This window comes from Thunnus maccoyii, chromosome 8, assembly GCF_910596095.1.
Source record: "Thunnus maccoyii chromosome 8, fThuMac1.1, whole genome shotgun sequence".
Classification (NCBI taxonomy): Eukaryota; Metazoa; Chordata; class Actinopteri; order Scombriformes; family Scombridae; genus Thunnus; species Thunnus maccoyii.
Window position 1 is genome coordinate 13918032 of NC_056540.1, and position 24668 is coordinate 13942699.

The 24668-nt window shown below is 38.6% G+C and overlaps 4 protein-coding genes across 7 annotated transcripts; 2 read left to right on the forward strand and 2 right to left on the reverse strand.

Moving 5' to 3' along the window:
* The first annotated feature begins 438 nt into the window (after positions 1-438).
* Positions 439-17467, forward strand: LOC121901794 (septin-8-A-like). Of its 4 annotated transcripts, none has more exons than XM_042418771.1 (11): positions 439-554; positions 3999-4132; positions 9683-9793; positions 9946-10141; positions 11054-11240; positions 11341-11502; positions 12086-12182; positions 12365-12533; positions 13737-13869; positions 13965-14155; positions 16758-17467. In XM_042418771.1, the coding sequence occupies exons 4-11, from the start codon at positions 9975-9977 to the stop codon at positions 16810-16812; spliced, it is 1161 nt and encodes a 386-aa protein (XP_042274705.1). In that variant the 5' UTR covers positions 439-554; positions 3999-4132; positions 9683-9793; positions 9946-9974; the 3' UTR covers positions 16813-17467. The 4 variants fall into 4 exon arrangements, with proteins under 4 accessions (XP_042274705.1, XP_042274704.1, XP_042274702.1 ...); XM_042418770.1 differs by having other exon boundaries at positions 440-554; positions 9683-9797; XM_042418768.1 differs by lacking the exons at positions 439-554; positions 3999-4132 and adding an exon at positions 7046-7775 and having other exon boundaries at positions 9683-9797.
* sowahab (sosondowah ankyrin repeat domain family member Ab) lies at positions 4156-6231 on the reverse strand. Its single transcript, XM_042418767.1, has one exon. It carries the CDS (start codon positions 6025-6027, stop codon positions 4663-4665), a length of 1365 nt encoding a protein of 454 aa, XP_042274701.1. The 5' UTR covers positions 6028-6231; the 3' UTR covers positions 4156-4662.
* Positions 17468-18111: 644 nt separating the features above from the next.
* ccng1 (cyclin G1) lies at positions 18112-22477 on the forward strand. The gene is made up of 6 exons (XM_042419293.1): positions 18112-18310; positions 19569-19832; positions 19935-20188; positions 20566-20644; positions 20988-21098; positions 21285-22477. The coding sequence occupies exons 2-6, from the start codon at positions 19569-19571 to the stop codon at positions 21474-21476; spliced, it is 900 nt and encodes a 299-aa protein (XP_042275227.1). The 5' UTR covers positions 18112-18310; the 3' UTR covers positions 21477-22477.
* nudcd2 (NudC domain containing 2) lies at positions 22328-24582 on the reverse strand. Its single transcript, XM_042419294.1, has 4 exons — positions 24129-24582; positions 23554-23602; positions 23319-23470; positions 22328-22876 (listed from the first exon to the last, which is right to left on the reverse strand). Exons 1-4 carry the CDS (start codon positions 24315-24317, stop codon positions 22793-22795), a joined length of 474 nt encoding a protein of 157 aa, XP_042275228.1. The 5' UTR covers positions 24318-24582; the 3' UTR covers positions 22328-22792.
* Between the last annotated feature and the right edge of the window lie 86 nt (positions 24583-24668).

The following is a 24668-nucleotide window of genomic DNA, read 5'->3' on the forward strand; positions in this document are numbered from 1 at the left end:
AGAACTGCATACAGGAAGAGCGCCAGGCTTTGAAGCAAATTTGACATAGCGACCAAACCGTGTAATTACAATGTCACATGATGCACACTGGCCCAAAAAGACTTTTTCCCATCGACTTACATTGTGAAAGACACGTCTGTAAATCAGCGGATAATTTTTTCTGAGCGTCACAACCCCCGCGAAATGACTTGTCTCACTATCAGAATTAAATCACATCACATTTCAAAAGCCTAGAAGAGCCGCATGATTGAATTATTTTATCCCCATTGAAGTTAGCTGGAGGGCCAAACCGAAAGTAGCCGACTCGGCCAGTGAAAGTCACTAGTGCGCATGCTCTATGGGCCGCACAATGCGGAAGATCCGGATACTTTCATACCGGGAAGTCGATTTTTTTGGCTTCATGCGCCACTGAGCAACTTTCATAGGAATGAACGGGGCCCCGCCTCCGACGCTGTATCCAGTTCTCTTTATACATCCATGGCTAACGCTGGTAAATTGATAGCTGGGAGTTACGCTTAGCTAACGACTAGCTAATACTTCACATTATTCTTAAAGTAAGTTAACACATTAAGTAATATTTACATAAAAGGTACAAAAATGATGTATGAGTAGAATCGCAAATAGTTTCCTTCTTGAGTAACCCAACCCTGCCAAATTGAAGCTAACAAAAGTGTTTAAGTTAATTAATGTTAGCCACTAGTACGTTACTACCACTAAATTACAGCCAAATTTAGCCAAAGCTGCTAACTAAGTTAATTTATTTTCACAATATCAACTTTTAACATCATATATTTCTAATGGTAATTTACTTGTTCTCTAGTAATGATTTACCACCAGATGTAAGATTGGCTCAGTAAAACAGGTAATAACTGTCTCAATTTAATAAGGAATACTTTCAGCAGTGTGTCATGTTCACTGGAGAGAAAAGTGACAAAAGAAGTGTAGCTACTGTCCACTAGAGGGAAGTAAGCATTCTCCAAAACCATAGACTATAAAAATAGTCCAAAACAAACCAACAAACCCTGATATACAGTACAGTAGCACCATATCAATGTATCATACTCTTATGACTAAATATATCCAACAGAAATAAAGCAACATGGACCATTATTCATTCATGTTTGATCACTGGTTTGTTCTGCCTACTCCTGAGAAAAAAAATATCTGGGTCTCTTTATTGTGCAGTGTGTTTGGTCCTTTTCATTAGTCATTTCTTTACTTTCTTTAATATATCTGGCATTTCTGCTTTGGAGGTACACAATCTGAATGGGACCTTATGAGGTGAAAACAGTTTTACATGGGGAAATGCGCAGTATTTCATTTCCCATTCACTTGAATGAGAAAGTGTGTCCAAATTTTTACTGGTACTGTGTGTAAAATGAACAGTTTGGACCCTGCATCAGACAAGAAAGGATGTGATTTCTGTTTTGTTGGGTTTCTAACAGATGATAAAGTTTCCACTGGTAAAGGACGTAGTACAGTGTAGCTCCCGTCTCTGCTAATCACCATTTATGTTCAAAGCAAGACAGGAAAATGGATCCACTAGTGAGGATGTTCAAAATTCACATAGAACACAAAATAGTTTTATTATTCAACTATTAAAGTGCCTTTCATGTCAAACATAACTCACTGTTGATGTTTTGAAACTCAGCTGTTTTTCTGTCATCTTGCCCTCAGAGTTTGTTATATATCTACATTTACCAAGATGAATGAGTCAATAATATACTCTGGCAGACTGGCCATATGCTCAAGCTCAACTTTCAGTAGTAATATTATTAAATATTAATGTTGATATTGCTTTGTTTGAAGCTACAGAGGCTCTTGGTCTAATGTGACAATCTGCAAATTACAGTGTGCCTATATTATAATGTTGTAACTGTAATATCTTGTGGCAAAAAAGTATGCAAAGAATGTTTTTTGTGCGTCAGTGAGATTGATAAAGGCTTTTATCACATGGTCACTAAACACCAGTGTGTTTTATGTGTACTTTTGAGTGGTGCAGTGACGTGTGCTTTTCACCTCTAGACGTGCAATACTTCGCCAGACAAGGCTTTGTAGATCTAGTTTTGAGTCAAATGTTCTGGATGTACTGAACATACTAAATACTTAAGCTTGACTTGACAGTTTAACTGTTCGCTGGAGGTTCTGTTTATCTGTGGCTGTCTGCCGCTTGGTTGGTAGCAGGGCAAATAATTCAATACAATGATTTATTGATGGTCAGTGTAATCTTATTGTGATTATATTTTATATCATTATAATTTTAGGCCTATATATATTTTTGTTGTACAAATAAATAATTTTAAGGTATAGAAGCAAAATAATGTATTTTGTTGTAAAAATAAATAAATAAAAAGATTTTATGATGTAGTAAAAGTTTATGTTTAACATATTGTATGTGATGGCTGCCCTGTAATGCACAGTTTATTGCACAGAACATCTGATTAGTTCATGTGATTTTATGTACATTTTCCATATTGCCATACACTGTATAACAACTGGGGGGAAAATCGTATTAATATAGTGAGTTAGATTTCAACCATCTGGCCCAGCTAAGTTAATTGTTTTGCAAATTCTGCACATATACAACTAATCCTTCCTTCTCAAGCCTGTAACACATGTTATCTTACTTAAGCTCTTAACAAATATCAAAGTGAAACAGTCATAATTACCAATGTCATGCTTCTCACCAAATGAAAAAGTTTCACTACAATTGAAAACTGGTTTATATGACAATTTAAGTTAGCAGGTAAAGCTGTAATGGAAATATTAGCGTGTTCTGCCCTCTACTGGCTTCAAATATAAACTGCACTGCTCTACCCCTTCAACAGTTAACTTCATTTAGGACCAACATAAAACACATAAATGTGATTTATCTCGAGCCCTCCAGGGTCATGTGGTAGGAAATCAATGTTTATGTGGAAACATTATTGTTGATGTAATGCTGATTGATTCAAGGGGCTGAACGACCTTCGTGCAGGACACACTTCAGATTTTTAGCTCCATTGCTTGTAAGACTAAAAATAGCAAAATCATGTTGTTTGTGCCTTCCAACACTTTCATATTATGAGCTGTAATTGTAACCCTCAGGGACCACTAGCTGGACATTAGTGTTAAGTTGTATCTATGTCCCAGTTCCAGCTTATTATACTGACTAGTTTAGAGGGAAATGATACAGTAAATGATACAAGACCTGGATCACACCACAGTTTTGCCAGACAGTCTTTGATATTCACAAATTGTGTCTGAACCATTAAAGATTAAATATAGGAGGTCTTTCTGGGTAGATTCCTATTTATAATCAGTTCTCTTGCAAGATTAAAGAAAAAGGTTTGAGGTGGGATATAAAAAAAAACAAAAAAAAACATAATGCAGTTGCTGTGAGTGCAGCTGTCCTTTGTCGGGATCATTATGCAGGCAGCTTCTTTTCCAGATAAGACAAAGGACATTGTTCTGGCACTGTTTTGCCTTTGGCGTCATTGTGTGAGCTCCAACTCTTTTCATGTCACCAGGGATTGTTTTTCTCTGGGTCAGTTAAGGATAAAAATTGTGTTTTTGTACTGTACAGAAAAAGAAAGGCAGAATACTGTTTTCATGTATGTCTGGTCTGGGAGAAGAAGGTCATTTATTCATGACAACATGAACATTAAAACGTGCTTGAATAAGTTGTTTGTTTAGATTTATTTCCTTATTTAAAGTATGTGAACGCTGATTTAAAAACTGGTCACTGATTACTTTATATTTAGGTTTACAGTTATATCAAATTTGACAAAAATGTTTGTATGAAAGTTTTTCAAGCAATGTAAACACCTCTGCAGACTCCATCCTAAAATTTAAACTATTGCTTCTTTTTACAGGTGAGCGACTTCATGTCAAACTTGTATTTGGTTGAAACTTTGTCAAATGTTTACTAAAATGATTGATTGCTGTGTAGTTTTGGGGTCATGGCTGAAAATGTATTTATCCCTTTTCTTTTTTCTTTCTTTTTTTTTCTACCACAGTGGTCTAGAGAATGAGGCCCACACTGCACCACAAAAGGAGGCCTTCGTCGTCCATCACAACCTCAAGTTCACAAAGAAACTGATAAAAGGAGACATTTCACCAACTCCATCTGGTTTGCATTACTGACCCCCACGTAGGTCCCCTTTACTTATACTGTTTTCTACAATACTCTGCTTTAAAGAACTTTAACTGATTTAATTTTTGATGATCAGAATATAAACACATGATCTGCTTGCATTAATCATAAACAACACATTGACGTTTCACAGTGGTGTTGATAGCAACTGTTTCCCAGGAGTGGTCTGTTTTCATATTTCCTCATACTTTGAAGTCATGAATCAAGACGTTACTCATAAAGATTTATTACACTATAGGTAATGACAATATGTACTACAGGTTGTTTGTGTTACTATTAATAAAACAAGTTAAATGGCTGCAAAATAATGAGGGTTAATACATAAAATTTAACTACAGACATAAAAAGACAATTATAAATATACTCCATAAATACAGTGATACACTGTACAAGACAGCTAGAGCTTGCAATAAGTACTAACTCAGTCCTAATTTTAGACTTTAAATGATTTAAAGCTTAATAAACAAGTTGTGTTTATTTCTTACAGTGTTTATTGTCCATGTCTCTGCTTCTTTTTTGTGTCATTCTCACCAGTCATGAGCAAACCTTGTCGTTGGCTTTTGCTTCTTCGCTGTGTGAGGCTGGAACAGCTTACTAATCGTGTTGAAGCCTTTCAGCTGCTCTCTGTATTCCTCATATTCTGTCTTCTCCCTGTACTTGTTGTTCTTCAGTCCTCCCAGCAGCGCTCTGACCTCATCCGACACCCCTTCGCCCAGGTAGTGGTAGGCCTTCTTGCCATCGTTATCTCTCTCATTTACATTGGCTCCATATCTTTGCACGAGCAGAAGCATCACCTCAGTGTGGCCGTGAATAGCTGCGATGTGCAAGGGTGTGTATCCTCCATGAGCTTTACTGTTGACGTCGATGTAAGCGCCTCTTTTCTTGGAGATGTCCATCAGCTTATGGATCATCTCGCCGTTGCCGTCCTTGGCAGCCCAGTGCAGTGCAGTGAAACCTGACATGAAGTCTTTCTTCTGTGCTAAACGAGCGTCCTGCAGCAGCAGAGCATAGATTTGTCCCCACAGTCCAGCAGCACACTTGACCAACCACTCATGAGCTAATGGCTCCAAAGGCACCGACTCAGAGTACTTGGCATCATCTCCTTGTCTTGTGGTTTTGTTTTGGGGCCTCGCCTGGGGAAAGCTTGGGAGCTGCATGTCATCTGTCTGTCTGTTTTTCCAACTTTGAGAGTCACTCAATGCATCTTTCATGCAAGCTGGAAAGTAAGAATTCAGATTTGGCACTGATGGTGTGATTGGTTTCTCTGAAGCTTTACGCAGAGGCCTCTGGGAATGCAATCCACCCTGTGTTACTGGTGCAAACACTCTAGGTGGGGATTTTACTGCTATGACAGCGAACACAGCTCCAGATTTGCCCGCTCTGCTCGCTTGATCCCCGGAGATATTCAGGACTTTGACAGTGGTTGTGTCCACGCTACTAACCTTTCTTGATAAAGGCCTCTCTTTGTGCAGGCTCCCCGCGGGCATGTGTTTGGCATCAGTGTAATAACCACCATTTGTGTTTGAGGGATAGCACATATTATTGTTCTCAATGTCTGCATGGAGCATCTTTGACTCGGGTCGATGAGGAGATGAGAACGAAAAGCTCGTATTTTGACTCGAGAAGCTGTCATCCATCTGCGTTTTCTGCGAGGCATCGTCTTTAACAAAGTCCTGGTACCTTTTCTTCACTACTACAAACTTCACGTCGTCGATCTGTCTGACCACAGCGACGCTGTTCACCAGCTTCTTGAAAAGCTCCCTGTTGTGTTGCTTTTCCGCGGGATCGCTGCAGTTGATTTGACTCTTGAAGTTGTTGAGTAGCTCCGAGTTCTTCACTTTGCCTCCGCGCTCCAGTAAAAATGACAGAAGAGATTCTTGGGTCAAAGCCATCTTGCTCCGCTCGGACAAAAATATGAAGCGATGTAGCTCCTAAAAGCCCCGGGGGGATAATCTCTCCCCTCTCTCTCCGTGCTCCCCTCTCTGTTGTCCTCCACCAACCTGCTGCTTCCGGCGCCTCTCCACACAAACTCACCCGCTTTTCATCACTTCAGTCTCCGGTAGAGATACACGCGTCCTGATTATAATGCACCAGGATCAAGGATTAAGACTTTGTATTTCTTAAAAATATGTTTTTACATTTAAAGATTAGAAAAATGTCGATATGAATATTATAAGAATCACATGTTGTAACATTATACTGTTTTTTAATCTCATACTCAGTTTAATTACTATAACAACTTGATTTTCTATCGATCATATATACAAAAGTTATAATTTTATATGAATGTTCTATGTATACCATATATATAAATGCTGATTAAGTACGCCCTGCCTCATTAATATTGTGTCACTTTATGACACTAACCATACATCTAAACAACAGTAAATGTTGAATCTTTTGTTACTGTCTTATGACATTAAATGAGGTCCTCAAACTTTACAAACAAACTAAACAAACAAACAAACCTTTCCATTGCTCAGAAAAAAACAACCTCTGAATAAATCAGAGGATTCACATTATTCAAACATAACCAAAAACATGAATAGTAAACTCATTTGAAGGATATAAATATTGATAATCTTGTGGAAACCATGTAATCTAGTGTATTTACAGTACATGGTTAACTTCTGCTTTTGTAGCCTATCCATACTGCAGTGATGGAAGTGTAAGTAAAAGTAACAAACTCCCAGTGTAACAACACTGCTTTCAGTCCTAAATTCATAATTTTACGTAAGTAGAAGTATGCAAGCATTGGTAGCAAAATATACTTAAAGTATCAAAAGTAAAACCTACTCATAATACCCAGGCAGCAGAATGGGCCTTGTCAGAGGATTACATATTTAGATAATTATTACTACTATGATTATTACAGCCGGTAGAGTGAAGATATTTAAGAAAAACAACTTGTTGCCTAGCATCATATTTTACATCTTAATGGTGCACTTGGTGTGTAAAATCTTGATCTTCAAAGTACCTATTCTGTCAAATAAATGTAGTGGAGAAAAAAAAATACAATGTCTGAGTAGAAGGCTATAAAGTCATTTAATGTGTGTACTCAATTAAATGCCTCAAATCTTTAGGCTACTTAAGTGTAGTTACTTTCCATCTCTGCCAAACTGAGCAGTGGAGCTTCTTCTTCTTTGTCATCTGAGGAGAAGCTGGTGTCCAAATTTATAACTGTTGGATGAACTTGGACCCAAAATGGGAAACTGATTCATTTAAAACACAGATGTATGAAAACCCAATTTCCTTAAGTAGACAAAAGAAGAAAAATAGCCTATGTGACCTGAAAATGGAGGAAAACTGTTGCAGACTACGCCACAATATTTCTGTGACAGCTTGCCGTCTCCCATGGCAACAGTTGCCACGCTGAGGCCGGTTAAACAGTTAACGTCATGGGATTATTACTATAGCCTTAATTAAAACAACTCTTGACACTATCTCCCTCAAAAGTGTAATACGGACTGAAGCATGTAGAGCTGTTGCCTGCTGTAGTGTCGCCCTACAGCACGGAGGGGGTGTTGCCTCCAAGCGGCCACACTGAAAGCAGCGTGAGTCTGTCTCTGTAATGTAGAGAGCAGGTCTGGCTGAAGACATCATTCCTACGATGGCGGCCAATGAGCTAGATGTTTTCGCAGTAAGTATGATGAGCTACAGTCTGCGGGCCTGCGGTGACTAATGATTTGTTGTGTTCAGACTAGATGCAGGAGTTAAACTAGCTAAGCTGTGACACTCAGGTGTTTGTACTGTAGGTGAGGGTGATGATATGCGTGCGTGTGTGTCGATAATGCAGCAACATCGCTGCGGTGTTGAGAAAGCGTGTTATGTTTAATGTATCTGGATAAAGGCGGATTTTCAGCTACGGATGCTTCCATAGAAAATGATGCATAGTCACCCTGTTTTTTTTAGAGCAGTCTGTGCAGAAAAAAGCGTATCTGAGCATGAAGCAACACGAAGACAGTTTGCTGTTTACTGTCGTAACACTTGTGACAGGTGTGTACGGGCGCTGCTGAATTGACAGGACCGAGTATTTGAATGAAACACAGGGCAGCAGGCAATGACAGACTAAGAGGATAAACATAAGTAGCAGCCACTTCCAAGTGGTAGCTACCTCAAGATTCAGCCTCTCATTGCTCAGCGAAAAATTAAATACTGTATTGTATCAGTTAAACGTGTAATTGATGGCAACGTGTTTATTTAAAAAAAGAAAGAAAGAAAGTCATCATAGCTTACGTGTCTGTGTGGGAGATTTTGTGAAGATGGTGGTGATGTGTTTGTCTAACTGTGAAGGGGGGTTATGGGTTACCAGGGCAGCAGCTTGGATATCCTCCCACCCCTGTGAAATAACATCTAGATAAAGAGCTCTTTGTGTATGTGTATGTGTGTGTGTGTGTGTGTGTGTGTGTGTGAGAGAGAGAGAGAGAGAGAGAGAGAGAGTGTGTGTGTGTGTGTGTGTGTGTGTGTGAGAGAGAGAGAGAGAGAGAGAAGAGAGAGACACAGAAACGGATGATTGTTGTATTGAACACATCCTGGTCCTCATGTTGAGCCTTTTGCAAGATGCCAGCGTCCCAGTGTGAATCTGGGATAAGAGGGAGGAACAGCACGCCAGCTCCAACAGCCAGAGCAAAATACATCTTATATAGTCAGCATTATTATTGACAAATTCAACAGGCGTCATATATTATCCGCGGAATATCGATGAGCATGCAAAGTAGAGACGTGAGAACCAAAATGACGTGACATGAAACCAAACACGATGTTTGGAAAATCTGTGCACTGAGTTTAATCATAATTTGTATTTACTTTTAGCTTCAATCAAGTGTCTCCAAACATGAATAACAGTAACACTGGAAATGATTAGTCAGTTAATCAATTAGTCGTTCAACAGAAAACGAATGGCCGATTAAAAGAGCGATTTGTCAAGCAAGAGAGCCAAAAATTGCCTACCTCCTCCCTCAATCTGCTGCTTTTCTCTGTTTTATATCATTGTAAATTAAATATATCTGGTCTTTTTACTGCTGGTTGAGCAAAACAAGCAATCTGAAGACGTCACTTTGGGCTTAGTGAGATCATGATAGACTCTTTTGACTATTTTCTGTTATTAAATAAACTTAATGACTAATTGAAAAAATAATTGACTGACTAATCAATGATGAAAATAATCATCAGTTTCACTCCTAAATAAAAGCGTTACAATCACAAAACATTATTATCTCTCAGCTTTTTTTTTTTTTTACGTGTCAGATTAGTGTGTCTTCCCTGGAGGGATTTAGTTTGTGATATTCAGACAGAACCTTTTTATAGGTCTGACTATTCGGTGTGTTAAGTGGAAGAGAAAGATGACCTCATTTGCAAAGGATGCTTTTAAGCTTGAAAGCACAATGTGAGGATGGGATCTGGCAGAAGGACTTGTGTAACCTTTCCATTTCATTGTTTGTTTCCTCGGATATTTACTGGTACAAGACAAATATGATGAAATATTACTGTAATGCAAGTCGTTTATTCCAGTATACTCTTCGTCCCGCCTGTTTCCAAACACTGCAGAATGAAGAAAAGCGAAACCTGGAGCTCGGGGGCCATGTGGGCTTCGACAGTCTTCCAGACCAGTTGGTCAGTAAATCAGTCGCACAGGGATTCAACTTCAACATCCTCTGTGTAGGTATGTCTGAAGCCAGGAGCAGTTCATAATCCCAAGTTTGAGTTAATATTAATGCATCATGCAGCAATTTTCAATTTGAAATATTAATGCGTCGCCTCTTCTTTCCGTCGTCTCCGTTTCACCACGTGTCATTCATTTCCTTTCTCAGGTGAGACAGGGATAGGAAAATCAACGTTAATGAACACTCTTTTCAACACAATGTTTGAAAATGAAGAAGGGAGCCACTACGAGAACCAAGTACATCTACGCCCCCAAACGTATGATCTGCAGGAGAGCAACGTCAACCTCAAGCTGACCATTGTGCACACCGTTGGCTTTGGAGACCAGATCAACAAAGAGGAAAGGTATTAACTCTTGTAGTTTGTTTGAAATCATGCAAGATGACCACCACCCCACCGGGCAAAGCATCGATGAATCCAAACTTGATAAAAAAGAGATTTCCACACACTTAAATAACACTTAAATACTGCATAGATTTAAGTGTGTGGAAATCTCTTTTATCAAGTTTGTTTGAAATCAAAATATTAAAAAATGTTGTTGTATTGTACAATGTATAGTTTTAAACATAAATGTTAATATTTGATGTACTGCACTAGAGTTAGCTTAAACTAATTGTCATTTGCAGTCCCTTACAATTAAAACATATAACAGCACAATAACAAACAGTACAAAACAAAAAAACACACAGGACACATTATACAAAATGCAAAGCTACACACAGTAGCACATCACATACACCCACAATGTCAACTAGAAATTAACAAGTAATAATAAAGAAACTGTCCTGCCCAAAGGACAAAAAATGTAAGAAATTGTAAAAAGTTGTAGAAAATATGTTGAAGTAATTTGTATTGCTGTTTTTATACCAGTCTTGAGAAATAGACAGAGCTTGGTAAGAAGTTTGATGAGCTATTAGTCATTTCCCCTCTTGCTCTGGTACTTCAGCCAACACACTTCCAATGTATAGAATAGAGAAAGAGATCTGCCCTGTGTTTGGCATGTGAACTGGAAGGGAAAAAGGAGAACAATGGACTGACTGGTAGAACGAATGCAACCTCAATAGATATTTGAGTGCTCCGACAGCAGGGAGTATAAAAAGTGGGCATTCTTGGCTTCGAGACGGCACAGTTACAGAGTTTGTAACCAGGATACAAATACTCAAACAAGGGAAGCAATGTTATTTCTTCTGTTCGTACATATGAGGATATAATAATGATGCTTATGTTTCATGTCTGTTTTCACTATTTTCTGTGCAGCTATAAACCCATTCTTGAGTACATTGATGCCCAGTTTGAAAAGTACCTGGAAGAAGAGCTAAAAATAAAGCGTTCCCTGTTGAACTGCAATGACACAAGAATCCACATCTGCCTGTACTTCATCGCTCCCACTGGACACTCCCTGAAATCCCTGGATCTCGTCACAATGAAGAAACTAGACAGCAAGGTGACCACAGAGTCTGGCACTCTATTTTTGTTCATGAGTTAACGTTCCTTGTTTCTCAGTCTGTCATCCAGATTGTTTTTTTTTTTTGTTTTCCATGCAGGTGAACATCATCCCTGTTATCGCAAAGGCAGACACAGTATCCAAGACTGAACTGGACAAATTAAAGATAAAGATCATGAGTGAGCTGGTCAGTAATGGAGTGCAGATATATCAGTTTCCTACAGAGGATGAGGCTGTTGCAGAGATCAACTCCTCCATGAATGTGAGTCTAACATCTGTGTTATGTTTTGTGTAGCGAGAAGTTGTAGTAACCTTTCTGTCAGTTAAAGAGACAACTACTCTTCCTGGGGTCCATATTAAAATATAAAGTATAATCACCATTACACCCAACCCAGATTTTAAGTTTGTATGCATTCTCACTTTCTCCACCACTGTGATTTATATTAAACTTCGAGGTCTTACAATGTGGCTCAATTTGGAGCATTGGACCATTTTATTAGCCTACCTCCCAGACCTCTAAGCGCTGCCCACATCTCAGATTTTTTTAATGGTTCAATAGAATCGTAATGATAGTGTTATAATAGTTATAATAGTTATATAATAGTTATACAATAGTAGTACAGTAATAGTTATAGTAGTAATAGAAAAATGAAGTGAAAATAAACGACAATTTAAAAAATGTAGGCAATTAAGTAGAGCAACTGAAGTCGTACAACATAAGCCACAGTTTGAACTTATATTTAGTAGCATGTAGTAAATACAATAGCAGAATGAGGCCCTGAATATGACAGCAGTGTTATCATGTTTAACCATGTTTCAACAATATGGCTACTGTATGTTTACAGACTCATCTTCCCTTCGCTGTGGTTGGAAGTGTAGAAGACGTTAAAGTAGGCAATAAAATGGTGAAAGCAAGACTGTACCCCTGGGGATCAGTACAGGGTGAGTCCAACTGACAATTACAAGCATTGTAAAAGTCCCCCAAACAGTAGTAGTGTTAAGTCAGATGGATGCTGCCTAGCTATGCCTATGTCATGATTTTCTGTTTTTATGAGCCCTCTAAGCACAAATTTGTCTTTTAAGAGTTACAGTTAATGCACCACGTCAACCTTTTTTTTTTCTAGTGGAGAATGAGAACCATTGTGATTTTGTGAAGCTGAGGGAGATGCTGCTGCGTGTGAACATGGAGGACCTCCGAGAGCAAACACACGCCCGACACTATGAACTTTACCGTCGCTGCAAGCTGGAAGAGATGGGCTTCAAGGACACAGACCCGGACAGCCAGTCGTTCAGGTGAAATTAGAAATAGCACTGATGTGATGCACTCGGGCAATTTACTTCAGTGGAACTGCTAGAAAAAGAAACTGCTCTGTTATAATGTTAAAACTGTTATGATAAATGACTTTATTGATAAACAGCACAATAAAATCCATGCTTATATGATTTGGTGTCTTGTAAATGAATGAATCCCATCTGAACACTATTCAGATGGGATTCATTCCTCCAGGGTAGGTTAGGTCATTTTTTTGTATCACATATCCAGTGATGTTAACTTCACCCAGATCGGCCATGACTGTGTTCTGTGTGTCCACAGTTTAAATAACACAGCAAATTTACCTGTTATTTTTCATGGGACTGATGTGCTTCACCAGATACTGTTGGACAGTTTTTAGATTCTTATAGTTTTTATAGAACAAGACTTAGAACTACATTTGTTTGTAAAATCCCTCTTAAGTTGTTATTAGTAACTAGTAGCTTATTTCAAACTAGTGATTAACTTAATCAGGTTTTATCCTGATTTAAACCTAGGGAAGGTCTTAGCTAGTGAAGATCACAGCAATGTGTAAATCAGTTGCCAGGAAACAATAGCAATCAACGATGTAAACGGGAAGTCACTGTAGCATTGCAAACTGTAAAATAACCACCAGATATGACAATTTTAGGGATCACACTGTACATTAAACCTAATCGACAATCTTTGTAAATGTAGGTTTATTTTATATGCATATGCATATGCATACGTGGACAAATATGTAAGTACAGTACAGTTAAAAGTGAGTGGAAAATATTGATTACGCAAACATATTACATAATTTTGTCATTTTGTCTACTGTTATTAGCATACAGTTTTGTAATTTTAGTGTTATTTTTGTGACATGTAATTGTTACAGTTTATTTGTTATTAAGCAGCATTTCGACCAAGTGTCAGATCAGATATGTCGACTTTATTCCATATTACCTCTTTTGCTTTTCTATCTAAATGGGTCATATTTTAACAAGCTTGTTTTCTTGCAGCAGTCACTGGTTGTAATTATTTAAGTAGATACTAATCTCTATGAAAGAACTAGTTTATACTAGCTTTAATCCCCACCCAGTAAAGAATTGTGTTACCACTAGACTAAATTTGAATTTATAAGCAGTTGGCTCCTTATAATGGCCAACTGTCCAAATATGGCTTTACGCTGAGTTTAACATTGCATTTACCTTTGTCTTCAGCCTTCAGGAGACATACGAAACCAAGAGGAAGGAGTTCCTCGTGGAGCTGCAGCACAAAGAGGAAGAAATGAGACAAATGTTTGTCAACAAAGTGAAGGAGACAGAAGCAGAGCTGAAAGAGAAGGAAAAAGAAGTGAGGATTGATATCGTCATAAAATCACCTCTCATTGAAAATATACCATTTGGTATGTCTCACATTGTGTCCTGTCCCATCATCATCATCTCCAGCTTCATGAGAGGTTTGAGCAGCTCAAACGGATGCACCAGGACGAAAAGAAGAACTTGGAGGAGAAAAGACGAGAACTGGAGGAGGAGATGAACGCCTTCAACAGGAGAAAGGTTGCAGCTGAGACGCTGATGGGCCAGGCACTCCAAGGCTGCTCACAACAGCCCTTCAAGAAGGACAAGGACAAGAAGAAGTGAGTCGCTTTTCTTTATGTATCTCTGTAGGTATTTAATTTGTGTTGCTGCTCAAGTGGTTTCTTTTTACACAATGGGTTTGGTTTTAATACAGGTGCCAATTCCACTAAATGGTTATTAAGCTAAGATCTTTAAAGCTATTAAAGGATAATTAATTAAATGTCATACATACATTATATTCACAAGCCATGGACTATTCTCAAAGCCAGTGTATTTGGACTTGATTGGACAGAGGGGGGGAGGCGTAGAACGTGATTAATGAGATAGTGTTATCTTCCCAGAAGCCATGTTGGCTCAGAACTGATACAGGGACAGATTCAGACTGACACTGTGTGCCCAGACACAGTAGGACAGGTCACAGCTTGCATGACACAGCCTGATGCTTATGTCTCTGCAGGCTGACCTGCCAGACTGTATCTCAGGCAGGGGCACTTCTGTTTACATACGACCGGTCTCACCGATGCTCACGTCATGTGCAACGCAGATGATACTCAAACATCACATATAAAACCAGTCATTTCTGCAGGTGGAAAAAATATGTCAGGATGAATTATGTACGCTCAAAACTTACATACATAGTTTGATGCTCAAGATTAGGCTTGAAAATACACAAACATTATAATGTATAATATAATGAACGTCTGGTTCCTATCATCATCATACATTAATTTGACTATTAATAACAGTCTTTTCTGGCTGTAACACACTGTTTTGTGTATGTGAAACTGTTCAATACCGAAAGTATTAAGCTAATGTAATGATTTTTAACTCAGGGTCTACGCTCTGTAGTCCATGATCTTTTTGGCTCGATAACCACGTTTAGACAAAGCAGTAAATACATTATTACATGCTGTATTTCAAAATGCTGGCTATACAGGCTACTAAACATTTACTTAAGAGTCTATAACAATTTAGACATCTTTTTAAAGGTTGAAGGAATAGTGCAGCATTTCGTGAGGTACACAGTGTTAATAAATGAGCTTTAAATGGGTTGGTAAGTGGATTTTTTAACCTTTGGACAGAGCCAAGCTAGATGTTTCATTCTTTGTGCTAAGCTAAGCTAATTGACGGTAGCATGGTAATGATCTTCTCATTTAACTCGAAAAAAAAAAGATAATGAGCGTATTTCCTAAAATGTTGCACTATTCCTTTAGTCAATTGTTTAGAGGGGAAACATAATAAAACATATTAAAAACAAAATACTGGTTTATACATTTGGTAAAGTTGTTGTATGCTATGTTTTTTGTTGGTACAGTCATGGCTGGTTAGCTGTTGCTCTAGAAGGGTTGTCAGTGTTGTGTGTCTTGTTGGATGTGACCTGAAAGACAGTTTAAACTCTGATTTGATTGATCAGATTGTGAAACATCTCTGATTTTCATCTGTGAATGTGGTCTACATATGATTTGCAACAACATGAGTCCATGAGAGAATCTGATTTTAGATTTGTGCGGCCAGTCTGAACTACATGTATAGAAAGCACCGTTGCATTCCCATTTCATTCACTTAATTCTTTTGATTTCTACCATACCTCGAATCCTGCATGTTTTTTTTTTTCTTTTTGCCATATTTTGTCTTATTTCTTTCCCCCTTTCAGTTGATTTATGGAACAAACATCCAGGGAAACCAGGAATGTGTCTACCATCAGCATGGGAAAAAGAGACTGTCATATCTGGCATTACTTACTGACACTGTATGTATGGACTCAGTGACACAGTGACAATGCACTTCTGTGAGCCAGAATAATGTGCCACTGTGTACTTATGGATCAAAAAGGTAGCTTTGCTCAGTGTATTTAATTTGTCCCTAATGCTGACTCTGCTAGACACAAAATAACAAATCCATGGACTGTTTTCATAACACGCGGCTTGTGTTATTTTATGTTCTTGCCATGAATGTGTGTTCATCTCCTGTTGTAAATCTAAGTCTCCGTTTCTCAGTCAGACACTGACAGGACTTAATAGAAACAGGAGAGTGCCAGTTACTGACTGAACTGAACTGATGTTTGTGAGTTATGTTTTATATATTAATATGAAGTCAGCATTTCTATGTATTAATTATTCACAAGTTGAATAGCCTCCAATACTGTTAATAATTAATAGTGTAATAAAGATTATCTGATAATGTGCATAAAAAATATTGTTGGGTTTTCTTGCTGGTAGTTTGAGGTAAGATACTTATTGTCCAATCACTGTTCTATGCAACATTTTAAACACATTTCATTTATTTACAGTGAGTCTGGAAACGCAAATATTTTGTTCTCATTTACATTCAAATAAAGAAAACTTAGAAGAGCATCAGTTCATCTGTTGGTTAACTGAACCCCTTTCTCATCGTTATTCTCACTGTTTTGAGAATTTCCATCACATCAATCAGTTTTATCATTTAAAGCATTTCATCTTGCAGCTGTTGTCATCATGACATAAAGGGGTGCTAACTAGCTGGCTAACTCAGGTTTCACTTTTGTTTTTGGCTTAACAGGGTAAATAACAAAATCATTAGCGAACTTGATTGCACTAAACTTTGGGGTACATACAGTATCTTGTTGAGGTTTTAACTTGCTTGTTAAGATAAATAACATGTTTTTTTCTTTCCTTTTCATAGCTTCTTTAGTCTTCCATCTGCGTGCTCCTTAACCTCAGGAAGGAATTTGAATTAGAAGACTTTCTACCACATCAAAAGATCACAGACTAACTATCAAGTGTATTATTTTTACAATTTGAAATAACAACTATTTTATAGAAATGCACTTACATCCCTGGAAGTGTTGCCTAAAGTCTTCCATGTCTGTTTTTCTCTCTCCTTGAAGCTTTCCAGCAGCGCTCTGTAGCATGGTTTCTGCATGGCTTTTAACCATCATTCTTACAAGTAAGATCCTCATAGCCAAAGTTTCAGTTTTTCTACTTAAAGTGTTTCCCTCTTTCAGCTCCTATGTTATGCTTGTAGCTTTTGACTTTGACAATTTACACTGTGAGGTATATATCATAAAGTGACATGATATTGCTGTTAAATTACTTTATATTATAGTTTAAATGCACTTTAAATCAATCATAGTACTATATTTAATAAATATAAAAAGTGCCCTGTCATACTAACCTGTCAGTCCTTATTTTGTGTCATAAAGATCCAGTTAGAAGTATTTCAGTTTTAGATTATATATATAGTAGGGTACTGTTGTTATTTAAATGAAAAAGCGTGGATATATATATAGTCAGGATCAATACTTTTAATGTCAGTAGATCTATATGGTGAGTGTGTCATCTTGAAGATCTGTATATCCTGATATAATAAAGATTTACTTAATTGAAAACGTGTCTTGTTCTCTCCATAATTTCGCATTATGACAAAGAAATGTCCACAAAAAAAAAGCCAACAGGCTTTAGTAAGCAGTGGTGTCAGCAGGTTCAGGCTCCTTCCAGACTGTTCCAGAAACCTGCCAGTAGGTGTCCATTGTAAAAGAGCAGTGACAGCACAATATGTTAATGCCTGGCCTATTAAAAATATTAGTACGCTATTTTTTTTGTAAGAAATTCTTCCGTTTCCAGGAGAATTTACAAACTATTATGCTGTTTTCTGAAATTTACAACTACAATGTTGTATACATATTGTTGGCCTCTGTTCTTTTAAACGCCTAAATAATTTTAAAATCTGACCGTATGAATTGATTACGTATATTGTCCCACTTAATTATTAATTCATAAATAATTGCACTTATGGGCTAAGTGTAATATGATTTTATGGCCAAAATAAGAGAAGAGACGCAGTAGGTTGCAATCTTTGGTCATGTCCCGCCTCCTCACTTGCAATTGGCCCTCCCAGTTATGGGAGGCGGGATTTAATCGTGACTGACTGGCGATTTGTCCAATTGGAATGTAGAACAAAGAATGCCGTCCGTCGATGACCAATGAAAGTTCAGCATATTAGGGCATGGGCTTGGTTTTATGCCTGCATTAATACGTAAACTGCCCTTTTCCCCATCGCCTTACGCCAAGGGTAGGGGGTGTGCATAGGCAGAAATTAACCTATGCTTAAAACTTTCTTTAGTGAAAGTTCATACTTACACTTTTTTTGTGTTTTAAATCTCTTTTCACTCGCTTGTTTAAAGCGTGTGGGGTCTTTTTTCTTATAACATTACAAGCAGCGTAACTTGATCCAAGGTAAGTGAACCAATCTTCTTTCTATATCAAGTTAACTAACCATATGTGGTATATGGGGATTTAAACCCTTCAAGTTGTTGTGTTGGCTGTCAGTAGCTACAAAGAAACAAACTAACCTTATGGGAATTGATGTTAGCATAGCGGTTGTAGCTAACTTTAACGGCCATGTTAACGTAAAATTAGTTCGTCATTTCCCCATTTAACTTCATGAAACCTAACGTCAAATTGACTTAACATCAGTTGTGCTGTGTATTATAGTCGTAGCTATAGTTTTTCCGTTTGAACAGTGTTATTTCACTTTGGTTTGTTGTTGCTATCCGGCTCAGTGTTAGCTCCCCGTTAGTTTGTATGGCAGGGACATGTCCAGGCATGACGCAGGTCCTGCCCGCCGTCACAGGGCCTGGTGTCACGTAACCATCCTAATGTTGCGCTCAGACTGCCAAAATGTTTAAAAAAACTGACTGAATCCTACATTTTATGAAACGCTTCTTTACCACTACTACTTTTACGTCATATAATATTGCTATACTACACACACGTGATAAACTTTTCAGACATGTCCCTGTTATGTATCCTTGTACCACCCCTCTCTAGTCCAGTTGAGTCCAGTTTACTGACAGCTGCTTGTTACTGGATACATTTGGAAAGGCTCCCATGTCTCCACTAACTCTCTGACCAACACACACCCTGAATCTAAATGGTCTCTTACCAGTAAACCATATCGATGATATATTCTCACTGCAGTACAGCTGCTCAAAGGCGAAATAGTCACTCGGAAAATTAAAACACCAACTCTGAACAGAATAACTATTAGCTATGAGATTGAGATTGTTGTTAAATATTCATTGTAAGTTTAATTTTTCCCTCTGGGCTATGGTATAAAATACACTGAAGAGCTTCACGTTTTTATGTAAAACAAGGAGAGTTATTGACATATCATAAAAGGCTAGATAGTGTCAGGGATTTTGGTTTTAACTCATTTGACTTTTACAGTTGAGTTTTCATTATGTCTTTGTGTGTGTGTGTCCATATCACCTGTCCCAGCCCAATGTACAATATTTCACAAAGCACATCTGTAGTCATATAGGCATATATACAGTTATATAGGAAGATTCAGACGTACTTATACTTACATTGTACATATGTTTTTATGGCCATAGCCACAGTGTTGTATTATCAGTGTACAGGGCATGGGTCAGAAATATATTTTATTGTTTAATTAGTGTTATTTAGCTGTATTTGTTTCATGTCTGCACAGATGATTGACACAGTGACAGCACCTGGAGCACTGCCCTTTGCAGTTCAGCTGAAGGCCCTCATGGATGCGGAGGGCCGTTACCAGCCAAAGCTGAGTGGCTTGAGGCTCATCGAGGGCGCCCAGGACAACGGCCTCAGGATGACCGCCAGACTCCGGGAGCTGGAGGTGAAGGACCTGCTCTCTCTGACCAGGTTCTTTGGTTTCAGCTCGGAGACTTTCTCGCTGGCCATCAGCTTGCTGGATCGATTCCTCTCTGTGATGAAGGTTTGTAAATACATTAACGTCTGCAATTCACATCTTGTCGACTGTCTTGGAGTTATCTAAATTGGATTTATTAATCTAATTTCCTTTTCCTGTCCTCTACAGATTCAGCCAAAGCACCTGTCCTGTGTGGGCCTGTGTTGCTTCTACATTGCCGTGAAGTCGTCAGAAGAGGAGAAGAACGTGCCTCTGGCCAACGACCTGATCCGCATCAGTCAGAATCGCTTCACAGTGTCTGACATGATGAGGATGGAGAAGATCATCATGGAGAAGCTCTACTGGAAGGTGAAGGCCCCCACAGCCCTCCGCTTTCTCCGCCTCTTTCACAGCCACATCCAGGAGCAGCTCGACGCTGAGAGGTAAGGACAGACGGTCACATCAACCTGCAGGGCTGAATCATGACTCAACAAGATTATATTTACTCTAATAAATGTGTCTTCTCATATTTGTCCTTAAAGAGAACAGTAGCCAAAAATATATTAGGGCCAACAGGCACAGTCCCATTTGAAATTGTGTAATGTTCAGACATTATGTGACAACTTGTTAGAAAATAAACGAGTCGCATGAGTGTTTATGGTGCTGCACTGAACTGAAAACATATAAAATCAGTTTAGTTGTAATTTTTCTGTCAGTAAATTGACTGAAGCTGATTCATTTCTATTCTAGAGAAATCTGTCTCATATCCATTGTATATAAAAATTGTAATCGTGGACCTAAATGTGTTCTCTTTTTACAGCAAGACGATACTGAGCCTTGAGAGACTGGAGGCTCAGCTGAAAGCCTGTCACTGCTCATTTATCTTCTCTAAAATAAAGGTAGGTGTAGGCCAAAACAACTGGTCTCCCAACATTATAAACAATAACTTACTTTTGCTTAGATGTTAGTTCCTGCAAAGCAAAAGGTATTATAGCTGTAAATTACGTATTTTCTTCTTAGAAGTAGCAGCTGTTTAATTTGTAAAACTATTTGAATAGAAAATCAAACAGCTTTCATGCTGCATGGTAATAATTAGGTCATCTGTGGTCAAAATATTCACTTTCAAAGCGTTTTGTTCTCTCTATGTCAGACTTCTCGGACAGACGTTGAATCGTGTTGACTGTATTTGCAGTTTCAACTCATTTAGGAGCTCTTGATAACTATTCCTCTGTTTCTCTGCAGCCATCTCTGCTTGCCATGGCTCTCATGTGCTTTGAGGCCCAGGATCAACATGACCCTGAACACACTGACAACATATCAGAGGCCCTGAAAGGTCTGCAGCAGCAGCTGAATGTAAGTATCAACTATCTCTACAATCTTAAATATGTGAACTGCACTGAACAGAATTAATATTGACAGATTATATTTGGATTATAATGCTTTTTGGCGAAGTTTAAGCAGAAACTTGGATGTGTTATCATGATTATCTGATTTACAACTGATTTTTTTTTTTGCTGCATGTTGTTTCCTTTTCTTCAGATTAAAGACGGGGACCTGATTTGTGTGCGGGAGTTGGTTGGAAAATGTCTGGCTGAATATGCCACCACCAGGTGCTCCAAGCCTAACGGCCAGAGACTCCGTTGGGTTATTTCGGGAAGAACTGCACGTCAGCTGAAGCACAGCTACTACAAGATCACTCATCTTCCCACCATACCTGAGTCAGCTTGTTAAATCTGGGGAGTACGAGCGGGTGACCTATCATGCAAAGAAAAACATCTGTCCCCAAATGAACTATTTGTTCTCTGATCTAATGTAAATTTGATCTCAACTGTCGGTTGACTCGCAGTAAGGTCACCTACGTACAGCTCCACTTATTTTCCTTAAAGATCTTCATCAAGGATGATGGATTTCTTTAAGGAAAAGTTTAAACTGTTAGTTTTTTCACTCATTTTTGTCATCATACATTGATCAAGCATGCTGTTTTATCTGACCCAATGACAAGGAGTAATGCTTCGTCAGAAAGGTTTATCTTCTACCATCCTGCTAAGTTTTACTTTCCTGGTTGAGTTGCTTGCACAAGTGTACAGTATGTTCTTGTTAAAATCCGTACCAAGGTGTTTGGTATTTCCTGGAACGGGTTGCTGGTTTTAAGCTAATAAGTATAGAACCACCTAGGTCCTCAGTCCACCATGTGGAAGAGGAGGGAGAAGGATTTTGCGATCAACAAAAATGGAACCAAGAAATCGGGCCCAAAATCCTTAACTCCCACCCTAGGTTGCTAAACTGTCCTCAATGCACACTCCTACCCAAGGTGATGATTTTGTTTTTTTATTTTGATACGGCGAGGGAGCTCTGGTTTTCTCCAGTGAAGTGAAGCTAGTGACTATCTTGTCATGTATGGCTAACCATGCCCTTTGAGCTGATAATGTTGTCAGCGGTTATAGATGAGTTGTTTTCACTGATTAAAAATGTTTAAATTGTGGACACAGAGTGAAGCACCACATGTATTGATTGTCAATTATGCAAAGAACACACAAAAAAATGGTTATTGCAGTAGAAATGTGGTTTGGAATTTGTATTGCATCTTCTTTGCCAGTTTCCCTGTCTAGTATGATGAGTTTCTCTTAGTGACAAAAATAAAATGTGTTCTGAAATTCAAAGTGGCTAATTGAATACACCATCTAGTTAACCTATGTACTGGTACCTTTCAATAAAACTTTATTGAAAAGCTATTGCTGTGTGCATTCCTCTTATTTTTCAAAGACAACACATTTCCAAGGCATCTTATATCCAGACTGAACGTTTCCTATCAACTGTTAACAGGCCTTGAACCTGCCAAAGCAGGCTTAACAAAATCAGTCCTCCACAGTCAAGAAAAGCCAGATTATACGGCTGCTGTGAAAAATGTCACTTCCTCATACAATGAAGTCTTGTAGACGCCCAATATTAAGATTATTGTGAAGGCAAATCTTTTTGGCTTGTTCGTCTGCATGCTATGCATGTCCTCAGCAGTGTTCATTGGGCACATATCAGGCTTTAAGCGTCCGTCACTGCTGCAAACTGGAAAAGTCCGGACCACCGCCAGCAAAATTCCCAGAGATCTCGGCACCACTGAAGTCAAATCCAGGATTCTGGAAAAGAGGAGTGAAATTAATTAACAGATGGATGAACCATACTGCCACACAAAACTGTTTTCATTCACTTACAATACGAATTCACTTTAAAATGGTATTGATCTTTGAGCTGTTTTTATGAGCTGACCAAAAGAAAAAGTGTAAATTTAACTCAGATACACCCAAGCTGATGTAATATTTGTTTTCTCATATCACCTAAAGAAGTGGTTTGAGAGCCAATGTCAAAAAGCACATCTGTCATGCTGGAAACATTTCCTAACCATGCTAGCAAAGGTTATATTCGCAAGAAAGCGATTTAAGTTTCTACCTGGTTTAAGTTGCACTGATACAGTTATGTGTAAAGGGAATGTGTGAGAAATACAGTCACATACGTCGACAGGTATTTGTTAATATATTGTGCTCTGTACTGGCTCATCGAACAGCCCTTGATGAAACTAACCTCTCGCTGGAACCTCTCAAGTGTGAGCTTCCTCTGCATCTGGTCCTGGACCCAGGCGTTGGCACAGTACTCCCCCTCTAACAAAGAGGACCAGCAGTTTCCCGCCTCTCTGTTAGTCTTCATCAGGACAATCTGGATGAGACTCTTGTCCTCTGAGGAGAGAAAAAGGTAAACAGGAGTGAGACCAGGGTGGCTTTTGTAAAAGGAAAACGTTGTAGATGTGGATGCAACCTACCCAGTGTCCACGTAGCCTCGTCAGACACGGTTGTGTCAAAGAACTTTCCCTGACAGAATTTAAAAAGAAGAGATCATGAAATTGAATATTAGTTCAAACAACAGTAAAAACTGTCAGTTTTACAAAGGTAACAAGAGAATCTTGTAATCTGAACAGGAATTAATCCCACCTTTAAACACCTGCAAACACTTTCTGTCTTTCAGCCAAAGGTCAAGGAAAATAAAGCTCATTGAAAACGAAACGGCCTTTGCAAATTCAGCTTTTGTAGCTGAGAAAATATGTGGAGTTGCACAGATTAGTGGGTGATAGACATTGATTTTACAACCTGCCCTCGGTCTCAGTGTCTTAAAACAACATGCAAGATAAAAAATGAAGTACTCCCACTTTGTATGAATTACACATCCCCATTTTACTCTCTGCATACTAAAAGCCAGAGCAAATAGATCAAGAAAATGTTAAATATAATCCACTTAAATTTGATACCACACCTCTTTTATTTACATATTTTTCCTTTGAGTAATAATAAGCTTTGTTGAGAGAAAGAGGAGGTCCAGAGGATCATCTCAAAAGCCTACCTTGATTATTTCGTTCCCTTTGACGAGCAGCTCGATGTCTCTGGACCCCAAATGGCACTTGACCTCTTTAGCAGACGTCCCGTGAGGCACGTTGACCTCTATGAAGACCTCCTCCATGGTTTGGTACCAGGACCCCCAGGGTGTCTTGCAGGGGACGACCCCGCTCCTCTCCTCAAAGTGCACCGACATGCTGCGGCTTCACACCGGCTGACAGGTCGGCTAACTGCAGCTAACTAACTTCACCTCTGCGTATAGAGAGGTTGTGCTATTACTTGGCCACGAAGTTAATATTTACCACTGCTAATTTGTTTCCTGCTTTGTAAGACTGCTGTTAATAATGTCTCAATTTGAATTAGTTTATTATTTCTTGGTTATTTTTTCTCTCAGCGAGTTGTTTGTGCATCTCGAAACTTCTTCTTCTTCTCTTTTTAGCGTTCATTTCCGGCTGAATGCAAAGTTGTTGCTAGCAGCGCCATCCGGCGTCTGGTTAAACGAACTACAAATAAAACTAAATTGTCATGACACACGACAGACTTTTTC